General features: G+C 60.0%; 3 protein-coding genes across 11 annotated transcripts in view; all 3 read right to left on the reverse strand.

Moving 5' to 3' along the window:
• The window catches only part of PFKFB4 (6-phosphofructo-2-kinase/fructose-2,6-biphosphatase 4), a 31918-nt gene extending 25735 nt beyond the window's left edge, over positions 1 to 6183 (reverse strand). For 4 of the 9 annotated variants that reach the window (XM_011233368.3, XM_019806736.2, XM_011233365.3 and 1 more), the window contains exon 1: positions 2349 to 2525. In XM_011233368.3, the coding sequence (XP_011231670.1) occupies positions 2349 to 2445 (97 nt within the window). In that variant the 5' untranslated portion in view covers positions 2446 to 2525. Of the gene's footprint in view, positions 1 to 2338; positions 2527 to 3423; positions 5224 to 6052 lie in introns of those variants that run through there. The other 5 variants (XM_034658264.1, XM_034658262.1, XM_019806738.2 and 2 more) reach the window with 5 other exon arrangements.
• A 470-nt stretch (positions 6184 to 6653) lies between these two features.
• Positions 6654 to 9072, reverse strand: UCN2 (urocortin 2). Its single transcript, XM_034658268.1, has 2 exons — positions 8826 to 9072; positions 6654 to 8008 (listed from the first exon to the last, which is right to left on the reverse strand). The coding sequence occupies exons 1-2, from the start codon at positions 8994 to 8996 to the stop codon at positions 7658 to 7660; spliced, it is 522 nt and encodes a 173-aa protein (XP_034514159.1). The 5' UTR covers positions 8997 to 9072; the 3' UTR covers positions 6654 to 7657.
• A 135-nt stretch (positions 9073 to 9207) lies between these two features.
• The window catches only part of COL7A1 (collagen type VII alpha 1 chain), a 30947-nt gene continuing 15607 nt past the window's right edge, over positions 9208 to 24547 (reverse strand). The window contains exons 60-119 of the mRNA XM_034658267.1: positions 24451 to 24486; positions 24339 to 24374; positions 24168 to 24248; positions 23875 to 23910; positions 23405 to 23467; positions 22944 to 22988; positions 21892 to 21927; positions 21783 to 21818; positions 21578 to 21673; positions 21421 to 21456; positions 21298 to 21333; positions 21144 to 21191; positions 20831 to 20866; positions 20575 to 20697; positions 20292 to 20492; positions 20162 to 20197; positions 20028 to 20081; positions 19776 to 19844; positions 19655 to 19699; positions 19476 to 19538; positions 19283 to 19327; positions 18893 to 18928; positions 18723 to 18758; positions 18538 to 18582; positions 18322 to 18354; positions 18176 to 18238; positions 18050 to 18085; positions 17890 to 17970; positions 17698 to 17766; positions 17543 to 17578; positions 17423 to 17464; positions 17218 to 17262; positions 17084 to 17128; positions 16369 to 16404; positions 16227 to 16286; positions 15975 to 16082; positions 15715 to 15786; positions 15536 to 15571; positions 15294 to 15353; positions 15152 to 15196; positions 14891 to 14926; positions 14743 to 14778; positions 14607 to 14663; positions 14386 to 14457; positions 13821 to 13892; positions 13589 to 13624; positions 13195 to 13275; positions 12912 to 12965; positions 12784 to 12837; positions 12649 to 12711; positions 12148 to 12210; positions 11927 to 12043; positions 11665 to 11742; positions 11514 to 11567; positions 11293 to 11341; positions 10724 to 10756; positions 10490 to 10576; positions 10160 to 10249; positions 9856 to 10053; positions 9208 to 9536 (exon numbers count right to left, since the gene is read on the reverse strand). Coding sequence (XP_034514158.1) covers positions 9520 to 9536; positions 9856 to 10053; positions 10160 to 10249; positions 10490 to 10576; positions 10724 to 10756; positions 11293 to 11341; positions 11514 to 11567; positions 11665 to 11742; positions 11927 to 12043; positions 12148 to 12210; positions 12649 to 12711; positions 12784 to 12837; positions 12912 to 12965; positions 13195 to 13275; positions 13589 to 13624; positions 13821 to 13892; positions 14386 to 14457; positions 14607 to 14663; positions 14743 to 14778; positions 14891 to 14926; positions 15152 to 15196; positions 15294 to 15353; positions 15536 to 15571; positions 15715 to 15786; positions 15975 to 16082; positions 16227 to 16286; positions 16369 to 16404; positions 17084 to 17128; positions 17218 to 17262; positions 17423 to 17464; positions 17543 to 17578; positions 17698 to 17766; positions 17890 to 17970; positions 18050 to 18085; positions 18176 to 18238; positions 18322 to 18354; positions 18538 to 18582; positions 18723 to 18758; positions 18893 to 18928; positions 19283 to 19327; positions 19476 to 19538; positions 19655 to 19699; positions 19776 to 19844; positions 20028 to 20081; positions 20162 to 20197; positions 20292 to 20492; positions 20575 to 20697; positions 20831 to 20866; positions 21144 to 21191; positions 21298 to 21333; positions 21421 to 21456; positions 21578 to 21673; positions 21783 to 21818; positions 21892 to 21927; positions 22944 to 22988; positions 23405 to 23467; positions 23875 to 23910; positions 24168 to 24248; positions 24339 to 24374; positions 24451 to 24486 — 3588 coding nt within the window. The 3' untranslated portion in view covers positions 9208 to 9519. The remainder of the gene's footprint in view (positions 9537 to 9855; positions 10054 to 10159; positions 10250 to 10489; positions 10577 to 10723; positions 10757 to 11292; positions 11342 to 11513; positions 11568 to 11664; positions 11743 to 11926; positions 12044 to 12147; positions 12211 to 12648; positions 12712 to 12783; positions 12838 to 12911; positions 12966 to 13194; positions 13276 to 13588; positions 13625 to 13820; positions 13893 to 14385; positions 14458 to 14606; positions 14664 to 14742; positions 14779 to 14890; positions 14927 to 15151; positions 15197 to 15293; positions 15354 to 15535; positions 15572 to 15714; positions 15787 to 15974; positions 16083 to 16226; positions 16287 to 16368; positions 16405 to 17083; positions 17129 to 17217; positions 17263 to 17422; positions 17465 to 17542; positions 17579 to 17697; positions 17767 to 17889; positions 17971 to 18049; positions 18086 to 18175; positions 18239 to 18321; positions 18355 to 18537; positions 18583 to 18722; positions 18759 to 18892; positions 18929 to 19282; positions 19328 to 19475; positions 19539 to 19654; positions 19700 to 19775; positions 19845 to 20027; positions 20082 to 20161; positions 20198 to 20291; positions 20493 to 20574; positions 20698 to 20830; positions 20867 to 21143; positions 21192 to 21297; positions 21334 to 21420; positions 21457 to 21577; positions 21674 to 21782; positions 21819 to 21891; positions 21928 to 22943; positions 22989 to 23404; positions 23468 to 23874; positions 23911 to 24167; positions 24249 to 24338; positions 24375 to 24450; positions 24487 to 24547) is intronic.

The raw sequence follows: 24547 nt of genomic DNA on the forward strand, positions 1-24547 counted from the left end.
CTTTTTGCCAATAAAAGCCATCATAAGCACTGTCCTTTCTGGAACGCTCTGAGTCCTTTCTTCATCCCCTGCCCCACCTGCTCCCAGAGCTCCTCCGGGGCTTAGCAGCTTCCAGGCCCTCATGTGTAGCTCTGAATTTCACCAAAGGAAGAATTGCTAATGGAGAATAGGGGTGGGGCAGGCACAGCCAAGCAGCCTCTGGTGGCCTCAGGGGCCGGGGAATAGACACCAAAGACAACCCACGACACAGCACACACCAGCCATGGACTCCATATCCTCTTCTCTATATAGCTCTGTGATCAGGTCATTTTCCACCCATCCCCCACCCTCAGGTCCTCACCTGTCCTTGTGGTCTTCCACCGAGTTATAAATCTACCATGCAGGGGGTAAAACGCTACATGAACACAGGCTCTGGGGACTGGGAGTGCTGCCCAGACAGGTTCCATGTTCACTCCTGGCTTACTCCCTGCTGTGAACTCGGGGACCTCGCCTGGGGCCCAACCCCCCATACAATCTGCAGGTCTCATCTTTGGCTTCTTGGGTGCCTCCCCCTCCAGGAAGCCCTCCTGTGCTGGGCTAGTCCAGAGTCTCACCCACTGCAACACCCTGAGACAGTGCCACAGCACAAGCCCTTCTGCTCAGGCCAGAGCCATATTTTCACCGCATCCTTGGAGCTTGGAGAAACACAGGCCCCTCCCCAGTGGGCCTCAGCATCTTTGCCATCTGGAATGGGGGTTTGGCTCCAAGCTGATGCTTCAGTTCCCGACTGTGAGGTACTCAGAAGCAAAGAAGGGTGATGACGAAACGACAGCACCACCTGCCACCACTTATCAAGCATCCCCTCTCGAAGAGGCTCACAGCGGCTCCTTGGAGCAGGGATGATGACCGTCTCCATCCCACAGATGAGGAACCTGGGGCTTAGAGGGTCAGCTCCTTGCCCAAGGTCACACAGCTGAGCCACAACACGCCTTGAGTGTTCCTGCCTTCAAAGCCCAGGTTCTGACTTCTCCCCCTTTATGTAATAACAGCAACCACCCCCTTGTAAGCACAAGAGCAAGAGGCCTTGGCCTTGGTCCCTCCAGAAAAGTCTTAATGGAGGGCTGGCTAGGGGGTTGCCATTGCCTCTCAAGCCAGTACTGACTGGAAAGCCGTGGCCCTGGGGCTAAGAGCCTGGTCACCACCTCAGCATCCTACCAGGACCTACATCACTGTCAGAGCCATGACCCACTAGCATGCTCGGTCAAAACCATGGCCACCCCTACCAGGACCCAGTGTGGTAAGAGATACACACAGTGCACCCACAGGACTTACATCTTGGTCAAAGCCAGGGCCCCCAGGCTGGCCTCAAAGCAAAACAAGAACACAGCACTCTCCCCTCCCTTATCATGGCCAAGCAGAGGTCAAGGAGTAGAGAGAGACCTTAGCACATCACACAATCTCCTGATCTCCATTTCTATATCTGTATCACAAGTTGGACTAGATGTTCTCTGAGGTCCTTGCCAACTTGCAAATTCATTATAATGTTTCGGTTACTACTAAAACAACAACAACAAAATCCTTTGTTTTTCTTGGCAATACGAGGTTGCAGACTCATTTAAGGACAAGCAGAAAGTCAAGTAAAGTGGATTAAACACTGGGATCCCAGGAAAGGCAAGCCCCTAAACAATTCCTTAACAATTCCATGAATTTCAGCATGTCTCCTGGATGTTTCCCCTCCAGCGTTACCATTCACCCACGACCTCGCCTGGATGCATGTACCCCCATGGACACAAAGACAGGTCCATATGGGACAGTGTTACCTTCTCCATCCCCAACACACCTGCACTTCCCTGAAATTCCTCCCAAAGCTCAGGTTTTAGCCCAGAGGTGGGTAGTTCAGGCCAAGGGGCGCCCTTCCTCCCACCGGAGGACTGGCCCTCCTTTGGGCCTCTGAAAGTTCTGGGCTCAGAGAGGTCAAGCGACTTCCCTAAGGCCAACACAGCTCAGACCAGGTCCACGCTCTCCGGCCTGAAGTGAATGGCAGGAGGAAGCTCCGAATCCTCCCCTGGCCCGACCTGATGGGTACAGACTCGGGTGAGAAGGGGCCGGCACCCGGCCGGAGGGGATGGTAGCCGGACCTAGCCCCCCCTAGCGAGGGGGAGACGGGGCCACATACCTGTCTCCGCCCTCTGCTCTGCCACACCTGTGCCCGGCCCTCGACCTGTTCCTGCTCCCCTACCACCAGTCACTGCAGCCTCACCTGTCCCCGGTTTCCCGGGGCCCCCTTTCCCTGCGAGACCACTGCGCAGGCCGCCCTATCCACCCATTCCCGTGCACCGCCCTCCCCTTCTCCACGGACCCCGCCTCACCACCGCGCTGGCAAGCGTGCAGAGCAGGCCGCCCATTGCTGTACGGCATCCAGATCTTCTTCAAGGGGTTCTGGGTCAATTCCCGTGGGGACGCCATACCCGGGACGTGATGAGTCGGACTGCGCGGCTTCCGAACCAGCAGCAGCCAGTCCACCTCGGGCCACTCGAGGCCCCGCCCCCCGGCCCCGCCCCTCCTTGAGCCGCGGAGACGCGTATCCAACTCCTCGCAGGCCCCGCCCCAGAACCAGTAGGCCCTACCCCAACTGAAGAGGGCCCGGCCTGCGACCACGCATGCCCAACTCGCCTACCAGCCGGTTTTGGACCCCGCAGGCCCGCCCTTCACGCCGGGATCGAGGACGCGCATGCCCAACTCCCCACAGGTTCAAGGCCCGGATAGTGCCGACCCTGCCGGGGATGCACGAGCCCAGGACGCCCAACGGCACCGCGCAGACTTGCATCGGCCGCATCGACTACCTCGCCTTGCACAGCCTTGCCCCCAAGGCACCCGGGTTCCGCTCACTGCTACCGTTGATCTCAGGGCCCCCAGGAGGGAGGGATCTGCGTGCCAAGGGGCTGCACCTGCTTGAGCAGATCTCAGTTGGTCAGGACCTGTCTGGTGGCCCCTGCGTTATGCCAGTTGTCAACTGCTGCGCCCCCCAGCCGTGCGTCCCGACCCTCCCTCGAGCCCCAGGACTCTTCCTCGCCCACCGGAGCGACAGGCTCAACCACACTGGAAAATCTTTTACCTCATGGACAGGGACGCCTCAAAATTGTTTCCTCTCTTTACCTTGGCCGCTGGGGAACTCAGGCTAAACTCCAGCCCCCCCGGAGCACGTGAGCAGAACGTTTAAACCAAGCTCCCTGGAGACTCACTGAGCCCTGGCAGTATCTTTCTTCTTCCAGGATTTCATTTTTACCAATTAAATTGTAATTTGTAAATTTGCATATTTTTAAAATGACCCCCTGTCTCAGATGCGGGCATCATCAACCTTAGGGGATTCTGGTATAGATTAAATGTGTCGGTGTCTGAGAAATCCATTCTAAAGCACGTTAGTGATACCATTAAATTACTTACCTCCCTCTTGTCTCTAAGAATGCAGTGGAAGCAAAGGGCAGGGGAGAAATCCAGAAGTCCAGGAACCCTGGGTCATTCTCCTTTGTCTCCTCAGCCCAGCTTCTCCAAGTTCTGTACACTTTCTGTCCTGAGGCCCCCACTGACACTGCCCAAACCTGGGTCACACTGCCCTCTAGCGATGTCCTCCGCAAAACCCCCAGACAGGATCATGGCATCCTCAGGTTCTCTCTGCTCAAAGTGTGTCCAGCCCTGAGCCAGGGCTAGGGGTATGGAGAACAAGGCTCCGCCCAGCGCCCCACAGGTGCAGCACCCCCGCCCTCTGACCTCCCTGCCACACACCCATCTCCACCCAGCACTTCAGAGCCTGGCAAGGACCGTTAAGATAACTCTGATACAGATGTCTTGCCCCGTTCACAGGACATGAAGTTTGGCGAGGCAGAAGCCCACCTAGATCCTCCCTGAAACCAGCTCTAGCTGCCTGCCCTGGGAGGAACGCCCTGCCCCAGACAGAGTTGAGCACTTCCTCCTTCATTCTTCCTCTGCAGCGTCCACCCCCCACCTCCTCCACGTCACGCAGAGGCCGCTCTGAGCACACCCGTGGGCAGCTCCTGATGAGTGGGATGCCCCTTGTGACAAGCCGCCCGCTTTCCTACTTCTCCAAAGCCACTCATTCTGTTTCTGACACAGCCAGCCTTCCTGTCTGTCTCCTAGCCATTGCCAAGGCCATCCTGGGGCCACCTTGACCTCAGAGACCTTGTCACCACCCGCCCACACCCTGTCCAACCCCCAGCACGTATTGCAAAAGCTACGTGCTCTAGCATCCACAGACACCCAGCACTTCCTCTGACCTGCCCATTCTCCTCCTCAGCCCTCCTGGGGTGTTAGTCAAAGGCTGGGGGTAGGGGTAGCCAGAGCAAGGCAGGATGCCAGGGCCATTTCGAGGAAACCGTCCCCACACCCAGACAGTCTGAGCCTAGCCTCCCAGGAAAAGCCGTGGCTCTACCTCCCACTCTTCCCCCGTCTGACCCTGGGCTGACTCAGACACACCTTCCCAAGTCCCCATATCCAGGGGGAGGCCACAGGTTGCCAGCAGGAGGAGCCTGGGGCTCCTCCCCAAGGCCAGAGTCTACCTCTGCTCTAAGAAGATTCTTCATCTCCCTGCCCATTTCTCGAGTAGGAAACTGAGGGAGGGCTGCAGGGCCCAGGGTCACAGAGTCAGCCCACAGTGCAGGATGGACTCAGACCAACTCCCACCCTTTAAAACCTCACCTCCCCCATCTTCCATGTCACCACATTTCTCCCCCCTACAGCTGGGCTCTGCTTTGTTCCCTCCAATGCTCTCTTGGCTTTCTGCTCCCCCAGCATCAGTAGACACCCGAAAGAACAGCCAGCCTTCATGGCTTTTCCCTCCTTGGGGCTATCCCAAAGTGATGGGGTGGAAAGTGTACTGGGAGGTCAACATGCACTGGTGGGTGAATATGTCCTGCTCAGCCTCCCCACGCCTCTATGAACCTGCCTGGCCTGGCCCAGGTCGGCTCCAGGAGTGCCCTCTGCGCTGACCACCGGACCTCTCTCCAGTGTCCCTGGCTACAAGCTATAGGGTGGCTGAAGTCCTAGATCCTCAGTTCTCACTGCTCAAACTCTTCCCCATCCCTGTATCTGCTGGTCAGTCCTGGCCAGACTTCGCAGCATAAAGGCCCAGGGACCTCAGCGGATGCTACACAGACCCACATGTCCACATCCCCATGCTTGGAAGCATGCACACAGAGCCACACGTGCACGCACACTAGCAACCCAGGCCTGCACAAAGACAGGGAGGCTGCAGCAGCCTGCTGCTCTCTACTGCCTCCCTGTCCCTTTATTTCCCTCCTCCTCTCCCCTCCACTACCACTGGGAGGTTCAGGGAGTTCCCAGGAGTTCCAGCTTCCTCTGGCCACTTCAAGCCAAGGATCAACCCCGGTATCTCCCTGGGCCCATAGCTCACAGAGGGTGTGAGGTTCCAACTTGGGGGTACAGAGCCATGTGACTGAGCAGCCTGTGAACTGTGGTCTGCACTTGCTGATTTCAGCTTGGCACAGGGCACACAGTAGGTGCTCAAAGTGACTCAGGGCTGGCCAAGGCACACAATAAGGGCTCAGAGAGGTTCATGACCAGGACAGAGCACACAGTAGGTGCTCAGAGCAGCCCAGGACCTGCACAAGGCACACAGTAGGTGCCCTAGAAATGCTGGTTTAAGGGCTAAAGCCACTTCATATGAAAAATTTCCCAAATGAGCCTCTGGGCCTTCCCAAAATGATGTGTGACCCCTGAGGGGGGACCTGGACAAACATGACCTCCTTGGAGGCCAGCAAAGGGCAGAGCAGGAGGGCCTCAGGCAGCTCCAGCTGGCTGTCCCTCTCCCTGGGCTGGAGGAAGAAGCTATTTATAGTTCCCCCTTGGCCCAGCCCCCCCACTCCCCTGCAAGGCGACAGTGTTCCCCCTCCTCCTTGCCACTGACAGGCTGATGCCCCCTCAGAACACCCCTACACTAGAGAGACCAACACCCTCGCACCTCTTCCAGCACCACCTCCACTGCGCGCTGGTCTCTCCCCAATCCCCCTCCCACCCTCTCCCCGCCGCCCGTGCCTACCCCGCCTGCTGCTCCCTGACCCGGGGTCCGTCAGGGCGCTGCCTCCCTCCTCGCTTCTGTCCATCCTGCAAGCGAACTGGCCCGGGCCACCGCCCCCTGCAGCCTGGAGCCGGGCAGCCCCGCCCTCCGGGCGCGGGAGGGAGCAGCGGTGTGCCCCGTGTGGCCCCGCCTTCCCAGCCCCGCCCTGGGCCCGCCCCCCAGGGCCGCTCACAACTTGAGAGATCAACAGTGCCCGCGCCCCAGGCAGTAATACTCCCGCCCGTGTGGCCTCCCTCTACAGCCAGAGCAGTCCATACTGCCCAGGGTCTGCCCTTGTCTCCAGCCAGAACTGTCTACACTACCTAGAGTTTCTGCTCCCTGGGCAGGCAAGCCTGTCCACACCGTTCGGAAGCGTCTGTCCCATCTCCAGCCCAGCAAAGGAGCTGGGGGTGTGAGATTAGGGAAAACCTATTCCTTCCACACCAAAGGGAGCAGGTCGGTGAAATGGGGCAGGGGTAGGGGGAGTGGGCAGAGGGGCACCGTAGCCAGCTATGACTTAGCCCTCGACTGTCACTGCCTGGGTGCACATGACAGTGATTCTCGTTCATCCCATTCTCCAGGCGCTACGTTTATTGAGCTCTTTCCTGCATGCCAGAACCCTCATGTACACTGTTGCTCAGTGCTCACAAGAAACCTGGTGGCATTGCTCTGCTCTACAGAGGAGGAAGCTGAGGCTTGGAAAGATGAGCACGTTTGCTCTGGACAGTTCGATGAAGGAGGTGCAGCGCTGGGCTGGAGCCTCAGCAGCCCGAGCCACGTGTGTCCGAGGGCCACGGCTGGGTGTGCAGGCGTGTGGGTAGGACAGTGCCTGGCTGTGCGTTGAGTGTGTTTCATGCTGGTTTGGGGAACAAGCCCCTGTTCCTTGCAGCCCCCTCACATGCCCTCACCTTGCCCACACACACTCACAGCTATCAGATACACTGAGACGCAGCCACCCAGGCACGCGTACACCTGCCACAAACCCAGGATGCCACAGCCACAGACTTCCCACATCCGGCCACCCATGCCTGGAAATGCCCCCGATGGCCCCCTTATCTAAGGGGGGTGCTGCTTTTGGGAGCACAAAACATGCATGTAACCCTCAGCCTGCACGTCCCTGTGTGGTGACCGTGGGGGGCAGGGCAGACCTGTAGATCCAGTCTTAGGCAGACTGGTCTCAGATAACATATCAGGCTCCGGTGTCGAGGCTCCTAAAAGTGGCCCAAGAGTAACCACATTGACTGTCCGGATGCTCTTTGACTGTGGGGCACCCAGACATGGCGAAACTTCACACAGTAGTGACATTCCACGGTAGTGTCCAAGCTGTCCAGACATATTGGAAGTCTGCAGGGCTCCAGGTGTGGCACGACTCCATTTGGCAGCCCCCCAGCCTGGCAACGTCCAGGCTGTCCAGACGCACCGTGGCTCTGAGAGGCACTCAGCTGTGACAGGACACCACCTGGCAGTGACCCCACAGGGCGGTGGCCAGGCGCACCATGCCCAGATGTAGTGCCGTCCTGCTCTGCCACCGCCTTCCAGGTCTCCTGACGCGGGGTGGCCCCATCATTGTGACCCCCATTCTGTGGCTCAGCGGCGGCCAACGTGGGCCAGGATGCGAGCATTGGTGGCGGCCTGCTCCCTCGCAGCTCTGGTGCGGGCCTGCTCCAGTAAGATCTGCAGGAGGCCAATGGGGACATCCAGCGAGAGGGTGATGCGGGGGCCCGGGCGGGGGCCGGGGCTCGGGTGGCCCCAAGCAGTGGAGGGGCCTGTGGTGCTGGCTGGGGTGCTCTCCAAGGCCACAGGGCGGGGAGTGGCCTGGGGAGGGTTCTGAGGGAAGAGCTGGAAGGCTGGGATAGGGGTCGCAGGGACAAGCAGGGCCCTGCGTGACGTCAGGACCATCAGCACCAGCAGAGGCCACCTGGTCATCGCGTGGTCAGGCTGCGAGGAGAAAAGAGGCTCAGGGTAGGGAGTCTGGGCAGCCATGGTGCATGGACAGAGACAGATGGGGAAGCAGACAGACAGGGAGACCGAGGGAAAGAGACAGAGAGATTAGAGAGGCCAGGCAAGGGACGCAGAGAGATAGAAGAGACAGAGATGAAAGGACAAGACAGCCAGAGTGAGACAGAAAAATCAAGACAGAGCTAGCCAGAGCAGGGGCCAGGGAGATAAAGAGAGCACAGCCAGATCTAGATACAGAGAGAGAAACACTTGGGGAGGGGAAGGAGAAGAGAGAGAAGGAGGAGAGGGAGGAGGCAAACCAAAATAGAGGGAGACTGGAAGAAAAAGGCTGGAACCTAGACACAGACAGCATGATAAAAATAGGGACGCAAAGGGGCGCCTGGGTGGCTCAGTCGGTGAAGCGTCTGCCTTCAGCCCAGGTCATGATCCCAGGGTCCTGGGATCAAGTCCCACATCAGGCTCCCAGCTCAGCGGGAAGCCTGCTTCTCCCTCTCCCTTTGCCCCTCCCCCTGCTCATGCTTTCTCTCTCTCTCTCAAATAAATAAATAAAATCTTTTTAAAAAAATAGGGATGCAAAGACACAGAGAGAACACGGAGGGACAAAAGGGGAGCATGAGTTCTGAGGGAGCTTGCAATAGACCGAGAACAAGCAAGAACAGGAGCAGGGTCCTCAAGGTGGAGAAGCAGCCGGAGACTCCAAGGCCCCCCAAGTCCAGAGACCTCCACCAACCCAAATCCCAGATCCACTTAGCCCTCAAGGCCCTGCCCATCCCACCCAGAGCCACCCCAGTCCTACCAGCAGCAGCCTCCTCTGGGGCACGGTGGGGCTGCCGGGGCTGCCCGTGGCTGGCGCCAGGCAGTGTGCTGCTGTGCTCTGGCCCTCTGCCCCCTTCACGGCCCCTTTATCTCTCTCGGCCCCCTGAGGTAGGAGCTGGGGCATGGCTCCTGGCATGAAGCAGCACCCCATCTCTGACTCATCCCCTCCTGGGGGGCAGTGAACACATGTCCTCAGCCCCCACTCGGTCTACTCCTTTTGGGGGGCAAGTTGAGGACTGAGGGTCACAGGACAGTGACCAAGGCTGGACAGAGGGACTCCCCACCCATGTGGGATAGTACTGACCTTCCAGGGAAAACCTGGCCCCCTGCCAGCCCCATCTCCCCAAACAGTCACAACAGGGGCCTTTTAAAACAGCAGCTTTAATGCCCCCCAGAATCAGCACCATGTCATCACAGGCTTGGGTCAAGGGGCGGGTCAGATGCAGTCACATCCGCTCCCTGCCCACAACCACCCCCACACTGAGTCATCTGCTGGGGAGGCAGGAGCCACAATGGGGGTTTGTCCACAGGGGGAAGACTAGACCCATGGGACCAAGTCACTGAAATAACGGACACGCTCATGCACGCTCACGTGCACACAGGCCTCTAGCACCAAGGGGAGGGACAGCAGGACTCCTCCAGGGGATGCTGAACTTCAGCTGGTCATCTGGACCTCAGCTCCGGGCAGCACCTGGGGCGGGTGGCAAGTGGGGAGCTGTCTTCAGCCATCTGGCCTTACCCAGCATGTAGGCCCCAGAGGAGCACTGGGCCAGCTGGGGGCACAACAGGAGTGGGGCTCCGCCCTCAGAGAGGGGATCTTCACTCAGGTCCTTGGAGGAGGGAGCACTGAGGGGACTCCACAGCTAGGATTCTCTGTTCAGCTCCTTGGTCCAGGAGTCTGTCCCAGGCCCCCAGTCTGAGGGTGCTCCTGACCTGGGACCCCGACCAGGACCTGATCTGGGTAGGCTCAGCGTCCAGGCTCCTGTTGGGGTGGAGGGGTAGGCCCATACCTGTTCCCTGGTTCTGGACCACGCCGGGCAGGCAGCGGCGCTCACAGGCCTCACGGGTCCCAAAACGGTTGGCATTCCCTCCACAGCCGCCATAGACAAAGGGGTGACAGGCCTCTGTGCCACCTGCCGCAGCCCGATGGTACCAGCGCAGGGTGTAGGCAGTACAGGTGCCCTCGTCCAGCGGAAGCAAACAGGGGTCTAGGGCCAGTGGGGGTCAGGAGGTCAGCAGGGGCGGTGGCCATCACAGAGGGACTAGGGTCTGCCGCCCCTCCCTGAGCCCTTCTAGGCCAGCCCCCGCTCTCACCATCGCCAACCCGAGGAGCTTCGGGGTCCCGGTATTCCTCCACGGAGTACTCAGAGTATTCATACTCGTCGTCCTCAGGAGGCACCCGGCCTGCACACAGGGTGGGGTGTACTGTGAGCGAGGCCGCCACAGGGCTACGTTCATGCTGCCCAGCCCTGGCCCTGGGGGCAGGGCAGGCGGCACTATCTCCCACGTGTGCACAGTGTTCGAGCTGTGCCCTCCATGCTGCCCCTACGCATGTGGCATTGCCCTGCACTCAGGAGCAACGTCACATGGGTCTGTACCCCACCACAGCCACTGCCCGCCCCCCGCCAGTGTAGCTAGCCTCACCTTCCTCCTCTGCGTGAGAAACCCGGAGCACAGGCACAGGGTGGAGCTGGGGGCTGGCAGTGTCTGCAGCATAACTAGGGAGGGGTCCTGGAGCAAAGGGCAGGGGCACAGGGCCTTGGGGTCATAATGGTGGCCACTCAGCCAAGCCCCTGCTGAGTGGACCCAGGGGATGGGCACAGTAGGGCCTGGGATGAGGAAAGTTCCGGGAGCAGAAAATACCAGAAAACTACTCACGTGATCCAGATGCGATGAACTGGCCCTGGCAGGCTGGAGAGGGCAGAGAAGGGCAGGGAGAGAGACAAGGATGGAGAGCAAGAGACAAAGATGGAAAGCGGCAGGGGGAGAGACAGAGGGACACACACAGGGGGGCAGAGATGGACAGAGAAGGACCACAGGAGAGACCGACAGAGAGACCGATGGAGGGAGAGAAAGAATGGGTGGGCAGCAGAGAGAGAGGAAGGGAGAGAGAGAGGGTCAGAAACAGGCGGGCGTGGAGAAGGTGTGGAAGCGGTCAGACAGAGAGGAAGGAGGAGACAGAGCTTCATTCTCTGATACCCACCGGGCTGTTCCCACTTCCACCCCTCCATACACAGCCACACTGGGCTGCTAGGAACACTACGGGAAAGTCCTGTCAGCACGTCTGTCCTGAAGCACACGCGTCCTTCTGCGTATCTATCCATGTCCGCCCATCTCCTTGACTGCTTGATCCCCGTAAGTTCTGGGGACTCTGCCTGCCCCTGTCTAGGGGAGCTGGGGTGGAGTGGGAATGGGACCCAAGAGGCTCTGGGGTGGGCCGCACTCACCGCAATGCTGACTCATCTCCTGACGCACAAAACCTCGAATGTCATCCTCCTGGGAGCACAAGACCACAAAGGATCACGAAGCACCCGTGGATCACGGGAGAAACAGAAGGCATATGATGCAGGGATCGTGGAGGGACAGCACTGAGTCAGGGGCCCAGGCCCAGGGGGTCAGGATCCTGGGTGCGGGAGGTGGGGCCCAGCCCACCCAGGCCCACACTTACTGTCAGTGCAGCTTCTCCCTTCTCCCCACGGGGGCCGGCGGGCCCTGGCCGCCCCTACACACAGTGGATGGGACCGGGCTGTGACCTCTGATCTTAGGGACGCCAGAGGTCACCCCAGTCTCCAACAATAAGCCCAGGAATCCCCACTCACCTGCTCTCCTCTCTCTCCAGGGGTCCCAGGGGCTCCAGGGGCACCCACCACTCTCTCTCCGGGGGGGCCTCGCTCACCCTATCAGACGCAAGGACGAAGTGAGCAGTCAGAGGCAGTGGAGGTCAGAAGTCGGGAAAGTTGGAGATCATAGGTTCAGAGATTGGTGCAGGGGTACTGGGGATAGGTTGCAGGGTCAGAGGTCAGTGAGGTTGGAAGGTTCAGGGAGGTTCAGGGGTCAGGAGTTAGAGTCAGAGTTCTTTACCTTCTGCCCCTGAAGTCCTTCAGGGCCTTTGGGACCAACACTGCCAGGTGGCCCAGGGGGACCAGTAGCACCATCACTGCCCCTAGGACCTGGGAAGCCCCCCGTTCCTGGGAGCCCCTGTGGAGATACAGGTCAGGATCAGTGATCAAAGCCCCCAAAGGTGGACACACTTCCAGCAAGTATAATCTCCTTAGCTTGCCATGACCTTGGTCTCAACTTACCCGCTCCCCTTTCTCGCCCTGGTCACCCTTGGATCCTGGCTGCCCATCAAAGCCTCGATCACCCTGAGAATGGAAAGGAGCATGAGAGACTGTCTGTCTTGGCCTCCTCAGCTCAGTGGCCATGAGCCCCTTGGCCTAATGGCCACAATCTTCCATGACCCAAGCACCTATGACCCTACCATACCAGGACCCTCCTTCTGCCGTACTCCCCATGACCCCGACCTTACTGTCATACCCCTTGCCCTGAGTCCACTGACACTCCAGCCTCCCTCACTGACCCCTTAGCCCTGATGCACATCTCCCCACTTCTCCACCTATCATTCTTTAATCCTAAATCCCCACTGTGACCCCAACCCACCCTGAAACCTCAAGACCTACCTCACTGTACCCCCCAATGTCCCAGCCTTCCACAACCCTTTTGACATGAAACCCCCATCACCCCACCATGATCTTCCCTACCCCATTCTGACCCCTTATATCCACTGTTGAGAGACCCCATACCTTGGGACCGATCAGGCCCTCCTTCCCAGGGGCCCCCGACTGGCCCGGCACCCCCGGCTCCCCCTAGAGAAGAGAAAACATGAGTTGGGCCCTGGCCCACCTATCCTCTCCCCGTCCCGGGTGCCCCACACTCACCATATCTCCCTTGCGTCCTGCCAGCCCAGGGCGGCCTGGGGGACCAGCTTCTCCCTACAGGCATCAGGTGGAAGGGTTAGATGTAGGCCCAAGCCCCACAGCTGCCTACATGCCCATCACCTCCTTACCTTATCTCCCTTCTCTCCGTCGAGGCCACAGGCTCCCTTTACCCCTCGTTCACCCTGCAGGGGGAAAAAGCAGGAAAAGTGACTTCCAGATACCTCACCCTATAACTCCTTGACCAGATAACCACTTTCCAAATCGTCCTCCGACACTCTAATCTCTGACCTTCCAACCCCTAACCTACACCCCTCATTCAACCCCGTATGCCTCAACATCTGACCCCAGATACCTTGCCCTCCAACATTAGCCACCCCCCCCAACCAGGAAAAACCCCCAGCCCCTTCCCACCTTGAGGCCCCGTGGACCCATGAAGCCAACATCTCCTTTGTCTCCTCGGACACCAGGGGCTCCGTCCTTTCCTGGGAATCCCTAGTGGGGAGAGGGGTCAATATGAAGTCAAGGAAGTCAGGGGGATCCAGGGGGAATCACTCTGGATGAGAGGAACAAGGAACATCATGGGGTGAGAGTCACTGTTGGAGGCCAGAGCCACCGGAAGGGCAGGGCTTTCCAGGGGTGGGGTCACCATGGGGATGGGATCATCACAGCAGTTACTGGGAAGGTGGGGGCCCCAGGCAGCATGAGGACACCATGAGAACACCAGTCACTATAAGGTTAAAGGCCACCACAAGAGGACGGGGGCCGCACGGGACAGGGCATCTCTGTGGGAGTAGGGGCATCTTACCGGGTCACCTGGGATCCCTGCGGCACCAGGCTCACCCTGTGGGAAGCACAGATGGGGGAGCCCCTCAGTGTGACTGTCCCCCCATGCCACTCGGGGACTCTCAGGCCGCACACAGATCCCATGTGAACACACACGTGGCCAAGAGTGAGGGAGGCTGGAAACCCTCCAACGTTCAGAGGACACCCACAAGACAGATGTGTGGTTCTGGGTCTGTGCCTGGGGTGGGGCTGACCTTGGGTCCCGTAAGTCCACGAGCTCCCAGCAACCCGGCTGAACCCTTGTCACCAGGCTCTCCTTTGGGGCCCTGTGGGTGTGACCGGGAGAGGGACACAATCAGGACCAGACAGGGCTGGAGGCTTGGAGTATGACTGGAACATGCCTGGTGAGGAGAGCCAGCCAGTGCGGCTCCCACCCACCACTCCCAATGTGGCTCATTTTTCACCCCAGGCCCTCAGATCCCTGCCTCTCCCTCCTACCACAGGGTCCCTAAACCTACTTGGAGTACCCCTGACACCTGAAAAGCCCCTTGTCTGTTGTTTCCAGAGGCCCTCTCCTTGAGCTACATTCCACAGAGCTCCCTGGTGACCTCACATGGAGGTCCTCAAGCCCTCCGGAGAGCCCGCATCCTCTCAGCCATCCCACAGAGTCACTACAGCCTACTGAACCCCCTCCTCTCTGGCCCCCCCAAAAGCCCCCCATCCTCCCCTCCTATCCTCACAGACCCTCAGTAGAGCCCCCATAGCCCACAGAAGTCGTCTCCTGACCCCATACAGAGCACCCCACCCTCTTCCCTGTACCTTCTCTCCAGGGTTCCCACTCTCTCCACGAGGTCCTTTGTCACCATCTATGCCTGGAGGCCCTCGTTCACCCTGGGTCAAGTGTCAGAAGTCAGGCTCAGGGGCTGGAGGGCCCTCACCATCTGAGTTTGAGCTCTCAGATCCCCTGGCCCAGCCCCCAGAGGAGCCCCTCCCACACCCAAGAGAGACCCGGTCTGTATACGTGGGCCAGATCTACTCACCATGTCCCCCTTGGCACCGCGTGGCCCTGGAGGCCCCACAGCTATGGCTGCATCACCCTGAGTGGACAGGGGGCAGTCAGAGGAGTCAGGAGCACCCTTAGTCCCTGCCTCTGCCCTTCCCTGTACCCACACTCACCTTGTCACCCTTCAGCCCTGAGGCTCCGGTGTCACCCTGTTGGGTGGAAGAGTGTGAATTTCTCCAAACCAGAGGAGTTCTGAGTCCTGAATTATAAGATCTAGCCCCACCCCACTCACCCCAGGGGTCTTTTCCCCCATGTTCTTACCTTCTCCCCACGCTCCCCCCGACTGCCCGGGGGCCCCTGTATGAGAGAAGACAATAGTGAGCTAAGGGAATTTGGGGCCATTAGTGGGGAGACCGCTCAGGGGGCAGGGGAGGACCAAGGAGCCCCAGGGGGATAGGAGAGCGGAAGGACCAGAGAGTACAGAAGAAGACCCAGAGGGCTACAAAGAGTGTCCCAAGGGCACAGAGGGGACAGGCAAGGGACCAACGTCACACCACTGGCGCTTTTCCCAAGGGGACCCACCGTGAGTCCTCGGGGTCCTTCCTGGCCGGGACGGCCATCTTCACCCTGGATGGTGACATTAAGTTCATTGACTCAGAAGTCAGAAATTAGAGGTGAGAGCTGTGATAAAGGGAGCCGCGGCTGCAGAGCAGGACATACATACCCGGACACCTGGCTCCCCACGCTCGCCACGGGCCCCAGGCAGACCTGCTCCAGGGTCTCCCTGGAGATCAACAGGATACCAGGGTTATGCGAGAGGAATCAGTGGGGGACAGAAGGTCAAGGAAGGTCAGAGGGGGACAGATAGGGTGACGGGGGTCAGCGGAGGTGGGAGGGGGTGACAGGGATCAGTGGAGGTGGGGCGTAGTGACGGATACAGGAGAGCCAGCAGCTTGTCCCATCTACCTTGTCTCCTTTGAGTCCAGAGGCCCCGGGTACTCCCTGTGGGCAGAGTAAGGTGAGGGTACTGTGCCCCTCAAAGGCACACACACATACCCAGCTACGCAGTGTGTCCCAGTCCCCACATGGACAGACTCCAACACACAGCAATCAGACACCTGGGATGTTAGGGCACTTCTACTCACCGTTGACCCTGGTGGTCCAGGTGGCCCTGAGGGACCTGGGGCTCCCTCTCTCCCTGGGAGACCTGCCAGACCCTACCAGAACAATGAAGCAAAAGAGGCAGAGGGTGACTTGGGGACCTTCCTCCCCTTTGGCTCCTCCAACACTGGGAGCCCCCGAGGCAGGGCCTGGGCCCCCTTCTCCTCCTCACCCGCTTGCCCACTACCAGAGTCAGAGGTCCTGAAGTCACAAAGTCCCCACATGCTGCTTTCAGCACGCTTACCCGCTCTCCACTGGGGCCTGGCTGACCCATCTCTCCTCGAGGGCCTGTCTGACCAGGGAATCCGACAACACCAGGAGCACCGGGGGGACCAGGGGGACCCACATCTCCCTGGAACCGAGATAGCAAAGGGAGGAATAGTGCCAATGGGACTCCTTCCCAGAACTAGCCCCCGAATGCCCTCTTTTTCACCTTTCCAGGGACTTCCCTGCCCACCGCCCACAGCCCACCACCGGTGATGGGGCATTGACTTACCTTCAGACCTAGAGGACCAGCTGGCCCAGGGGGGCCCTGGACCCCAACTCCTGCGTCACCCTTCAAGGGAATGAGGGGTCAGCTGAGGCCTGGGGAGTCTCAGGAGCGTAGCCTCCCGCAGGGGCACCTTAGGTACACATACCTTACTCCCCTTGAGTCCCGGAGTCCCTTTGTGACCCTATAAAAGCAAAGTAAACAGTACTTGAAGGGAGGAACATGAATCCAGAGCTGAGACATGGCCCACGGCCCCTCAGATGTGCTCATGGAGACGTGGGACTCAGACAGGTACAGAAGGATTGAATCCTAGGAGCTCAGAGGTGACCACAGACTCGTGAGGGCACAGACGGAGGGAAGCTCAGATGTGACCACAGATACAGGGGAGTTCAGGCGTGACTACAGACACGTAGGCTCACACAGGAGCACAGGCTTAGGGACCTCGGATGTGAGCACAGACTCACGGGAGATCCCAGGATCACCCCAATGCAGGAACTCAGAGCCACCCCAGCCCCGGGAGCTGAGACCTGGAACTCGGAGGGACGGGGGACAGGGGAAGCATGGCAGGTGAGCAAGGAGAAGCCCCCAGGAACTGTGCTGTGTCCTGAGACCGGGGGCCGTGGACAGGCAACCACACACATGTGCTCAGGCACACTGAGGAGCAGGAGACGGGGAAGAGGCACCAGAAAGCAAAGACGTGCCCCACTCCCTGCAGGAGCATGGAAGCCAAGAGGCTTAATCCCTGTGTGCTCCCAGGAGCAGGAGCCTGAATGCTGGAAGGGGCACAGGCCTGGGAATGGTGCCTCTGGTCCACAGCTGCATTCCTCCTCCCAAGGTCAGACTTGCCCGGACCCCAGACTCACATCTTCCCCAGGGTCTCCAGGCTCCCCTGCACGGCCAGCTTCACCCTGCACAGAAAGGGCGGTAAGGGGGTCTAGCCACCCAACCTGGCGCCCCTTGACCCAGCCCTCTGGCCCTTGGGCCGGGCCCACCTCACCTTCTCACCCCGAGGCCCTGGCAGTCCTCGGTCACCTTTGGCCCCCTGTAGAGACAGGGGACAGGCGGCAACATGGGCATTAGGGTCATAGAAAGACGACACTCAAGGAAGGAGGCATGAGGCCCGGGGTCAAATGTGACACATATTATGGAAGCCGAGGGTCACGAGGATGAGTGAACAGTGCTGTCGGAGGCTCCACACTCACCGGCTCTCCCACCAGGTCTCCCGCGAGGCCTCCGGGCGCTCCCTGATGTGGGACAAGGGTCAGTGGGATGCCTTGGCCTCCAGCACTTGGCCCCTCCCCCCAGACCTCCTGCACACTCACCTTCTCTCCCTTTGCTCCAGGGAGCCCGACTACAGCCTGTGGGGAATGCCCAGTGAGTCATCTCACCTCCTGCCTTCTCCCCGGCCCCACCCTGCCATCCTGGATGGGGGCCGGCATAGACACAGTGAGGTACAGAGGGGCAGGGGCACGATCACCTGTCCAGGAGCCCCCATGGGTCCAGGCTCTCCTTTAGGTCCAACAGGGCCAGGCAGACCTGGTGACCCCTGCGACAGAGCAGTGTGAAGATCTCAGGGCCTCCCCACCGCCCTGGCCCTGCTGTCCTCACCCTTCGGGCGCAGGACAGGGCCCCATCACAGGCCTGAAGCAAACTCCCCCAGGACACACACCGGCACGCCAGGAGCTCCTCTGTCTCCATCTTTTCCACCGGCACCATCACGACCTGGGGCTCCTGGCTTTCCCGTCTCCCCCTGAGAGGGAGGAGCTCTGTCAGGGGCCTGCCCACAGACTCCTGACCCCTGGAGCACGGCCTCGACCCCCAGGACTCACCACTTGTCCAGGCAAACCTGGCGCCCCCTGAGGACCCTGAGGGAGACAAGTCAGAGGTGAGGGGGACATGGGAGAACGTGGGACCCAGAGGGCAGGACGTGGTGTCCCCGCAGGATCCTCACTCACCACCAAGCCTGAAGGCCCAGGAGGGCCAGGAAGTCCCACAGCTCCAGTGGGTCCAGGCAGACCCTGGGAGAAGAAAGAGCTCACGGCAGGGCCAGCCAACCCCACCTGGCTCCCTGTGGCTCTCACCCAGGAGCTGGGCCACTCACCCGTCCCGGTGGTCCCGTCTCTCCAGGTTCCCCCTGCCAAAAACCCAGAGACTGCATCACCCTCAGAAGGACAAGAGGCTCCTCAGCCCCTGTCCCTAAGCAAAGCCCCATGGATGGGACACCGTGGTGCTCAGCCCCACTGCAGAGTGACAACATCCCAGGGCACTGGCAGATGTTACCCTGGTGTGGACACGGCCCGCACACACCCACACTCACCTTCAGGCCAGAAGGACCCTGGGGTCCTGCGGGGCCAGCAAGACCCTAGAAAAAAGTATTAAGAGCAGGGGGCAGGGGTCAGAGTTATCTGCCCGGGCTCGGGGATTCACACAAACAAGGCCTGGCTCATCAGTGGGGACCAAGCCCAGCCCACCCCCAACAGGCTGTAGTCTCCTGTGACTCACCGGGGCACCGGGTGGCCCAGGGTCTCCATGGCCACCCTGATGGAGAGAGAAAGAGTCTGATGAGGGGGAGCCAGTCCCACCCGACCAGGGAAACTAAGGCACTACTGCCCCCTGTGGGATGGGGTAGGATGGGGGCAGGAGTGGGGGGAGGAGGAGTCTAAGATACTCACCACTGGGCCAGGGGTTCCCCTCGGACCTTGCAAACCCTGGATAGAAAAGGGGGCTGCTGAGCCTCAATCTGGGCCTCACTTGGGCCTGTCCCCACCCTCTGGAGGCCTTTGTCTAGGGAGCTCACTTGCAGGCCACCCCCCCCAACACCCAGGCATAGATCACCCCGCACCCAGGGACTGCCCCTCAGGGATAACACATACTGGCCTAAACACACACACACACACACACACACACACACACACACACAGATGTCACGCATCTTCACTCACCCCCCGGGCTCGCAGGCACGACACCCTTGTCACTAGTGACACGCGCCTGGAGCGGCCAGCACACGGCAAAGAGGAGCTATTCCCAGCGGCCTGGGCCAGGCTGCGCCCGCCACCACTTACCGGCTTCCCTTCGGGTCCCGCCACACCACGCTCTCCTGGTAGGCCCTGGAGAGAACAGATTTAAGGCTATGCTGTCCCTCTTTGTTCCCCCATCCCAGCTTCCCCCAGACAGTCCCAGGCAGTGCAGACTTCAGTCAGACCACACTGTAAGCGCCCCGGGCTGGCCCAGGGGTGGCCTGTGGTGCAGACTCACCAAGCTGCCATCGAGACCCCTCTGGCCAGGCTCTCCCCGGTCTCCCTTGAGGCCTGGCACACCCTGTGAGCAGAAAGGCATGTCCTGAGCCCCCCGTCACTGCTGTGTGCCCACGTACACACCACCCCTCGGGTGCTCCCAAAAAGGAGGGGGAAGCACGGTGGTGGGGGAGGCCTCACCCTGTCTCCCTTGGGGCCTTGGTCGCCGTCACTGCCTGGCTCCCCCTGTAGGGATGACAGGTCAAGCCAGGCCTCGGTGCCAGGGCAGGGGGTGGCTCCCCGACTGATCCCATGCACTGACCTTTGCGCCCTTGAATCCAGGGGGTCCTTGCACTCCAGAGAGTCCAGGACCTGGTTCCTCCACGGTCACCTACACACACAAGGTCACAAGGGAGAGAGGCATCTGTCACAGAGGCATGGAGGGGTCATCGTCGCTCACAAGATCCCACAGGAGTTTGGGTCAGTGACACCACATGGAGTTTCTGGGGCCTGAGTTAATGGTGGCCTCCTGGTAACAAGAGTTACAGGCCTAGGGTAGGGCTGGGCTGATCACCTTGGGGCCAGGGGGGCCGGGAGGTCCAGGGAGGCCAGGAGTGCCGTCTCTGCCCTGTGGAGAAGAAGGAAATGGCAGGGCTGCCCCAGCAGATTGCCCAGGCAGTCCCACCGCTAGAAGCCATCCCAGCTCACCTGTTCTCCACGTTCTCCTTTCTCTCCCCGTTCTCCCTGAGATGCAAATAGCAGGTTGGGAGCCATGTCCGTGGGAAGTCCAGCTCCTCCTGGGCCCGCACCCCCAGCCCTCCCGGTTAGCCCCACTCACCCTCTCTCCTGGCCTGCCTGCCTCCCCCGTGCCCCCAGCCGGGCCTGGGAGCCCAGGAATGCCAGGCTTTCCAGGCTCCCCAGCAAGGCCCGGAGGTCCAGGGGGGCCCCTTTCCCCAAGGGCCAGGCCTGGTGGCCCCTGAGGGCCAGGGTCTCCGCGATCTCCCTTCAGCCCACGTTCTCCAGAAAAGCCGATACGGCCCTGGAGGAACAGAAGAGTGAATGTCGCTAGCTCTGCAAGGACGCTGTCCCCAGGGCGCCCCCGCCAAGCCGTGGACACACACCTCCTTGCCCGGGGGGCCCCGCTCGCCTGGCTCCCCCTTAGGGCCACGGCGTCGTTCAGGCATGGGCAGGAAGCTGCCGGAGCTCTCATCCCAGGTCTCCACGATCTCCCGCAGGGCAGACGTCTGAGTGATAGCAAGGTGTTGGGGAAACAGGGTCTGTCCCTACAGCCACCCAGGCCTCCCGCTCAGCCAAGTGGGCCCTACTAACCCTGTGGGGCTCCCACCTGCCCCCACTCCCAGCCCCCAAACAACCTACCTTGATGCCAATAGTTTCCAGCAACCGCTCCACATTCTGGGGACACAAGCTGGGGTGAGGGGCAGCCCTCAGAGAAGCCTCCATACCCTCTTCCTCTGGCCCACAGGACCCTTTAGCACGGGTTGAGGCAGCCCGAGGCCCTGAAAGCCCCTCCCTGGCATGTTCCCATTGCCTGGCTTTCCGAATCCCAGCAGAGCAGGGGACTGAGGGCAGGGGACAGAACCCATGGGGCCTCGTGGCAAGGGGGAGGGGAGAGAGGCGGCTTCCTCATGCATGTGGATAAGTCAAGGACCAGGTCCTGAGCTTCACTCACCCCCACGCTCCCAGGATCTCCTCTCAGGCCACGCTCTCCAGGGAGGCCCTGGAGACACCGAGAGATAAGCTGCTGGACCCCGTTTCTGGGGGGACTGTGTGTACGTAGGTGGGAGCTATGGCTACCTGGCACGTGAAAAAGGTGGGGACCTCACCTGTTCCCCTTTGGGTCCAGTCTCCCCACGGTCACCCTGAGAACAAAGAATGATCAGGTGGGAGGAGTGCCCCAACCCCGCTCAGCCCTCATCACACCCCCGACCCACCAAATGCACACTCACCTTGGGGCCCATGTTTCCCGGAACCCCAGGAAAACCCTGAGATAGGACAGAACACAAAGTGGTCACACAGGACCATGGCATCCCAGGGCAGTATCAGGTGGGAACATAACGGTCCCTGTTGCGCCCAAGTCCTAGAACACCCCTTCTGCATACTCACCTGGCCGGAGGGGCCCACTTGCCCTGGGAGGCCTGGGGGGCCCTGGAGTCCAGGGCTACCAGGAGCTCCACGCTCACCCTTGGGACCATCGTGACCCTGTGGAGGAGGCAGCCAGGATCAGGACCCTGAGACCCCAGAAAAGAGTGGAGCCGTATACCGCAGAGTCAGGGTCAGGCATCAGATTGCAGAATACTCCAGCACTCACTTCTCTCCCAGGGGCGCCAGAGTCTCCCTTCTCTCCCTAAGGAAGACAAGAGCACTTTAGACAGGGCCCTCATCTGAGGCCAGAACAGACTCCAAGTGAGGGGCCTTACCTTCCTTCCATCTTCTCCAGGGTCCCCGGGTTCTCCCTGTGGGCAGAAGATTCACATCAGCCCCAAGATTCCCTGGCTCGGCTGGCCTCCGATGACTGTATGTCTGTGCCTGTAGTTCCAAGCCTCTGTGGGCAGGGCCTGGGACCGTCTGCGTAAGCTGCAGCACAAGGGAGGGCGTGCCTACGGGGCCCTGCTCACCTCACAGGTAACTGCCCATGGCCTCTGTCTCTGGCTTTCTAGATGTAACTCCACATCTATGCGTCTCTGGGTGTGTGTGTGTGTGCGTGTGTGTGCGTGTGTGTGTGTTAGCACGTGTACCCACGCATGGGTCTGTGTGTCCTGGCAGGTGACACTTAGTAGGTGTCTCAGTCTGTCTGCATATCTTCACCCACGTCTCCACATGGGCATATACGTATATACACAGAATGGACGTGTGTCCGTATGTCCCAGTATCCACCAGCAAGTCTTGTGTGTGTCTCAGTATGTGTGACCATATGCGTGTGAATGACTGTGGACATAAATGCACGTGTCACACGCCAGGCCCTTAGACGTGAGTCTCACCATACTTCAACACAAGTCCTCATGTGGCCCAGGCTCCACAGATGTCTTCGCACGTTATCTGGGCTGGGTGGAGGTGTCTGCGTGTCAACACGGCTCCAAGTCTCCCTGAATGTGGCTTCATGCCAGTACGTCTACACCTCTCACTCTGTGTCCGTGGCTCCTCGCCTGTGCCCGTGGCTGTGCGTTTCAGTACGTCTGGGCATCGACTGTCAGTCCATTGGGGCACCAGTCTACACAGCCGCGTGGCTCACTGTGTCTGTGACCGGCTGGGCACCGGTTGGCGCAGCTGCAGGGCTCACGGTCTGCGAGGCTGTGTGCGTGTGCACACGGGCGTGTGCTTCAGAGAATACGTGTGGGTCCGGGCTAGGTATGTGGGTGTGGACACGTCTCAACAGCAGTCTGCGTGTGTGGCCCGTGGGTAGCTGCACATGTGTGTACGCGTGTGCTGGCGTTTCTCAGCACGTGTCCCTGCGTCTGCTCTGGACACTCACGTTTTTCCCATTCAGGCCAGGCTTGCCGTCCTCTCCTGGCTTTCCCTGTGGGAACAGATCATTGATCAGGAGTCAGGGCCCGGGAGAGGGCAGTAAGGGGGCACAAGGGTACCATAAGATAGAATATGCAACTCTTGAACTCAGGATCCTGCATTCGAGCCCCACATTGGGGGTAGAGGTGACTTAGATTACTTAAAAAAGTAAGTAAATAGGGGCGCCTGGGTGGCACAGTGGTTAAGCGTCTGCCTTCGGCTCAGGGCGTGATCCCGGCGTTATGGGATCGAACCCCACATCAGGCTCCTCTGCTATGAGCCTGCTTCTTCCTCTCCCACTCCCTGCTTGTGTTCCCTCTCTCGCTGGCTGTCTCTATCTCTGTCAAATAAATAAATAAAATCTTTAAAAAAAAAAAGTAAGTAAATAAATAAACTTAAAAAAAAGGTACCATGAAAGCTCAGTCTCACCTGGGCTCCAGGGGGGCCAGGTGGGCCAGGGGGGCCATGTTCTCCTCGGAGGCCCGGCAGGCCCTGGAAAAAGTCTTTGCTAGGACTGAGAGAGCCACTGAGAGAGCCCCTGAAGCCCACCCATGGACTGGGGAGGACCCCACTAAGATCCTCCTTGAGGGTAGAGACCCCCTAAATTTGGAGGTTTCATTGAGATCCCCTGAGGCAGAGACCCCATTGTTTAGGGGTCCCCTGCTAAAACTCCCCAGGGAAGAACCCCCAGGACTCGGGGGACCTACTAAGGCCCCCAAGGCAAAGAAGGTCAGAGAGCTGGACCCTGCTAAACCCTGTCTGCCAGGGACTGAGACCATCCCAAGCACCCGGCTGGACCAGCTCCCCTTGCTCCCACGGATGCTGCAGTGTGATGACCGGACTGCAGTTCACGCTGGATCCCTGAGCCACCCTCCAGCCCAACATCTCCCCTCACTTACGTCTCTCCCTGGGTCTCCAGCTTTGCCTGTAGCACCCTGAGGAGAGACTCAAAGTCAGGGAGTCTGCAGTGACCACGGGGTCGGGAGCACCGCCCACTGTCACGGCCACTAGTTCCTATGAACTCAGGGCCTGCAAGGCATTAACACCCTCCGCCCAGCCGGGTTCCCCGGGAGAAGATACAAACACCCCATCTAGCTCCAGAGCTCATCAAGACCAAGAAGACCCAGGTGAGGTGGGAGCCATGTGAAGAGGGAAGGGGAGGGCGGGAGCAGGCGTGACCATCACGACTCACATGCAGCCCAGGGGGGCCAGTGGCTCCTGGTTTCCCATCTAGCCCACCACGGCCGTCCAGACCAGGTGGACCCCGGTCACCCTGAGGAAGACAGAGAGGTAAGAGGCCTCATGAGGATAAGACAGACCTAAGAACCTGGCTCACGGCTGAAAAACCTCCCTGCCCTCTCACCTTCTCTCCTGCTGGGCCTCGGACACCTGGGTCCCCCTGGAGGGAACAAGGTCAGATGAGAGGTGAGGGTGGGGGTGGGACTGAGGTTGCTAGGGCAAAGAGCATCACTCACCTGAGGGCCTGCGGGCCCCTGAAGTCCGCTGACACCCTGAGGATAGGAGGAGAAGAAATCAGACCAGGCCTTCCCAGCCCTACACTTCCTCAGAGGA

This window comes from Ailuropoda melanoleuca, chromosome 4, assembly GCF_002007445.2.
Source record: "Ailuropoda melanoleuca isolate Jingjing chromosome 4, ASM200744v2, whole genome shotgun sequence".
NCBI lineage: Eukaryota > Metazoa > Chordata > Mammalia > Carnivora > Ursidae > Ailuropoda > Ailuropoda melanoleuca.

What these genes read in the sequence shown, in the direction of transcription:
- UCN2 (XM_034658268.1), bottom strand. Translation starts at nt 8,996, where the DNA reads ATGGGGTGCTGCTTCATGCCAGGAGCCATGCCCCAGCTCCTACCTCAG. An exon ending in CCCAGAGGAGGCTGCTGCTG is followed by an intron (nt 8,009 to 8,825) that starts GTAGGACTGGGG and finishes TTCTCCTCGCAG; the next exon opens with CCTGACCACGCGATGACCAG.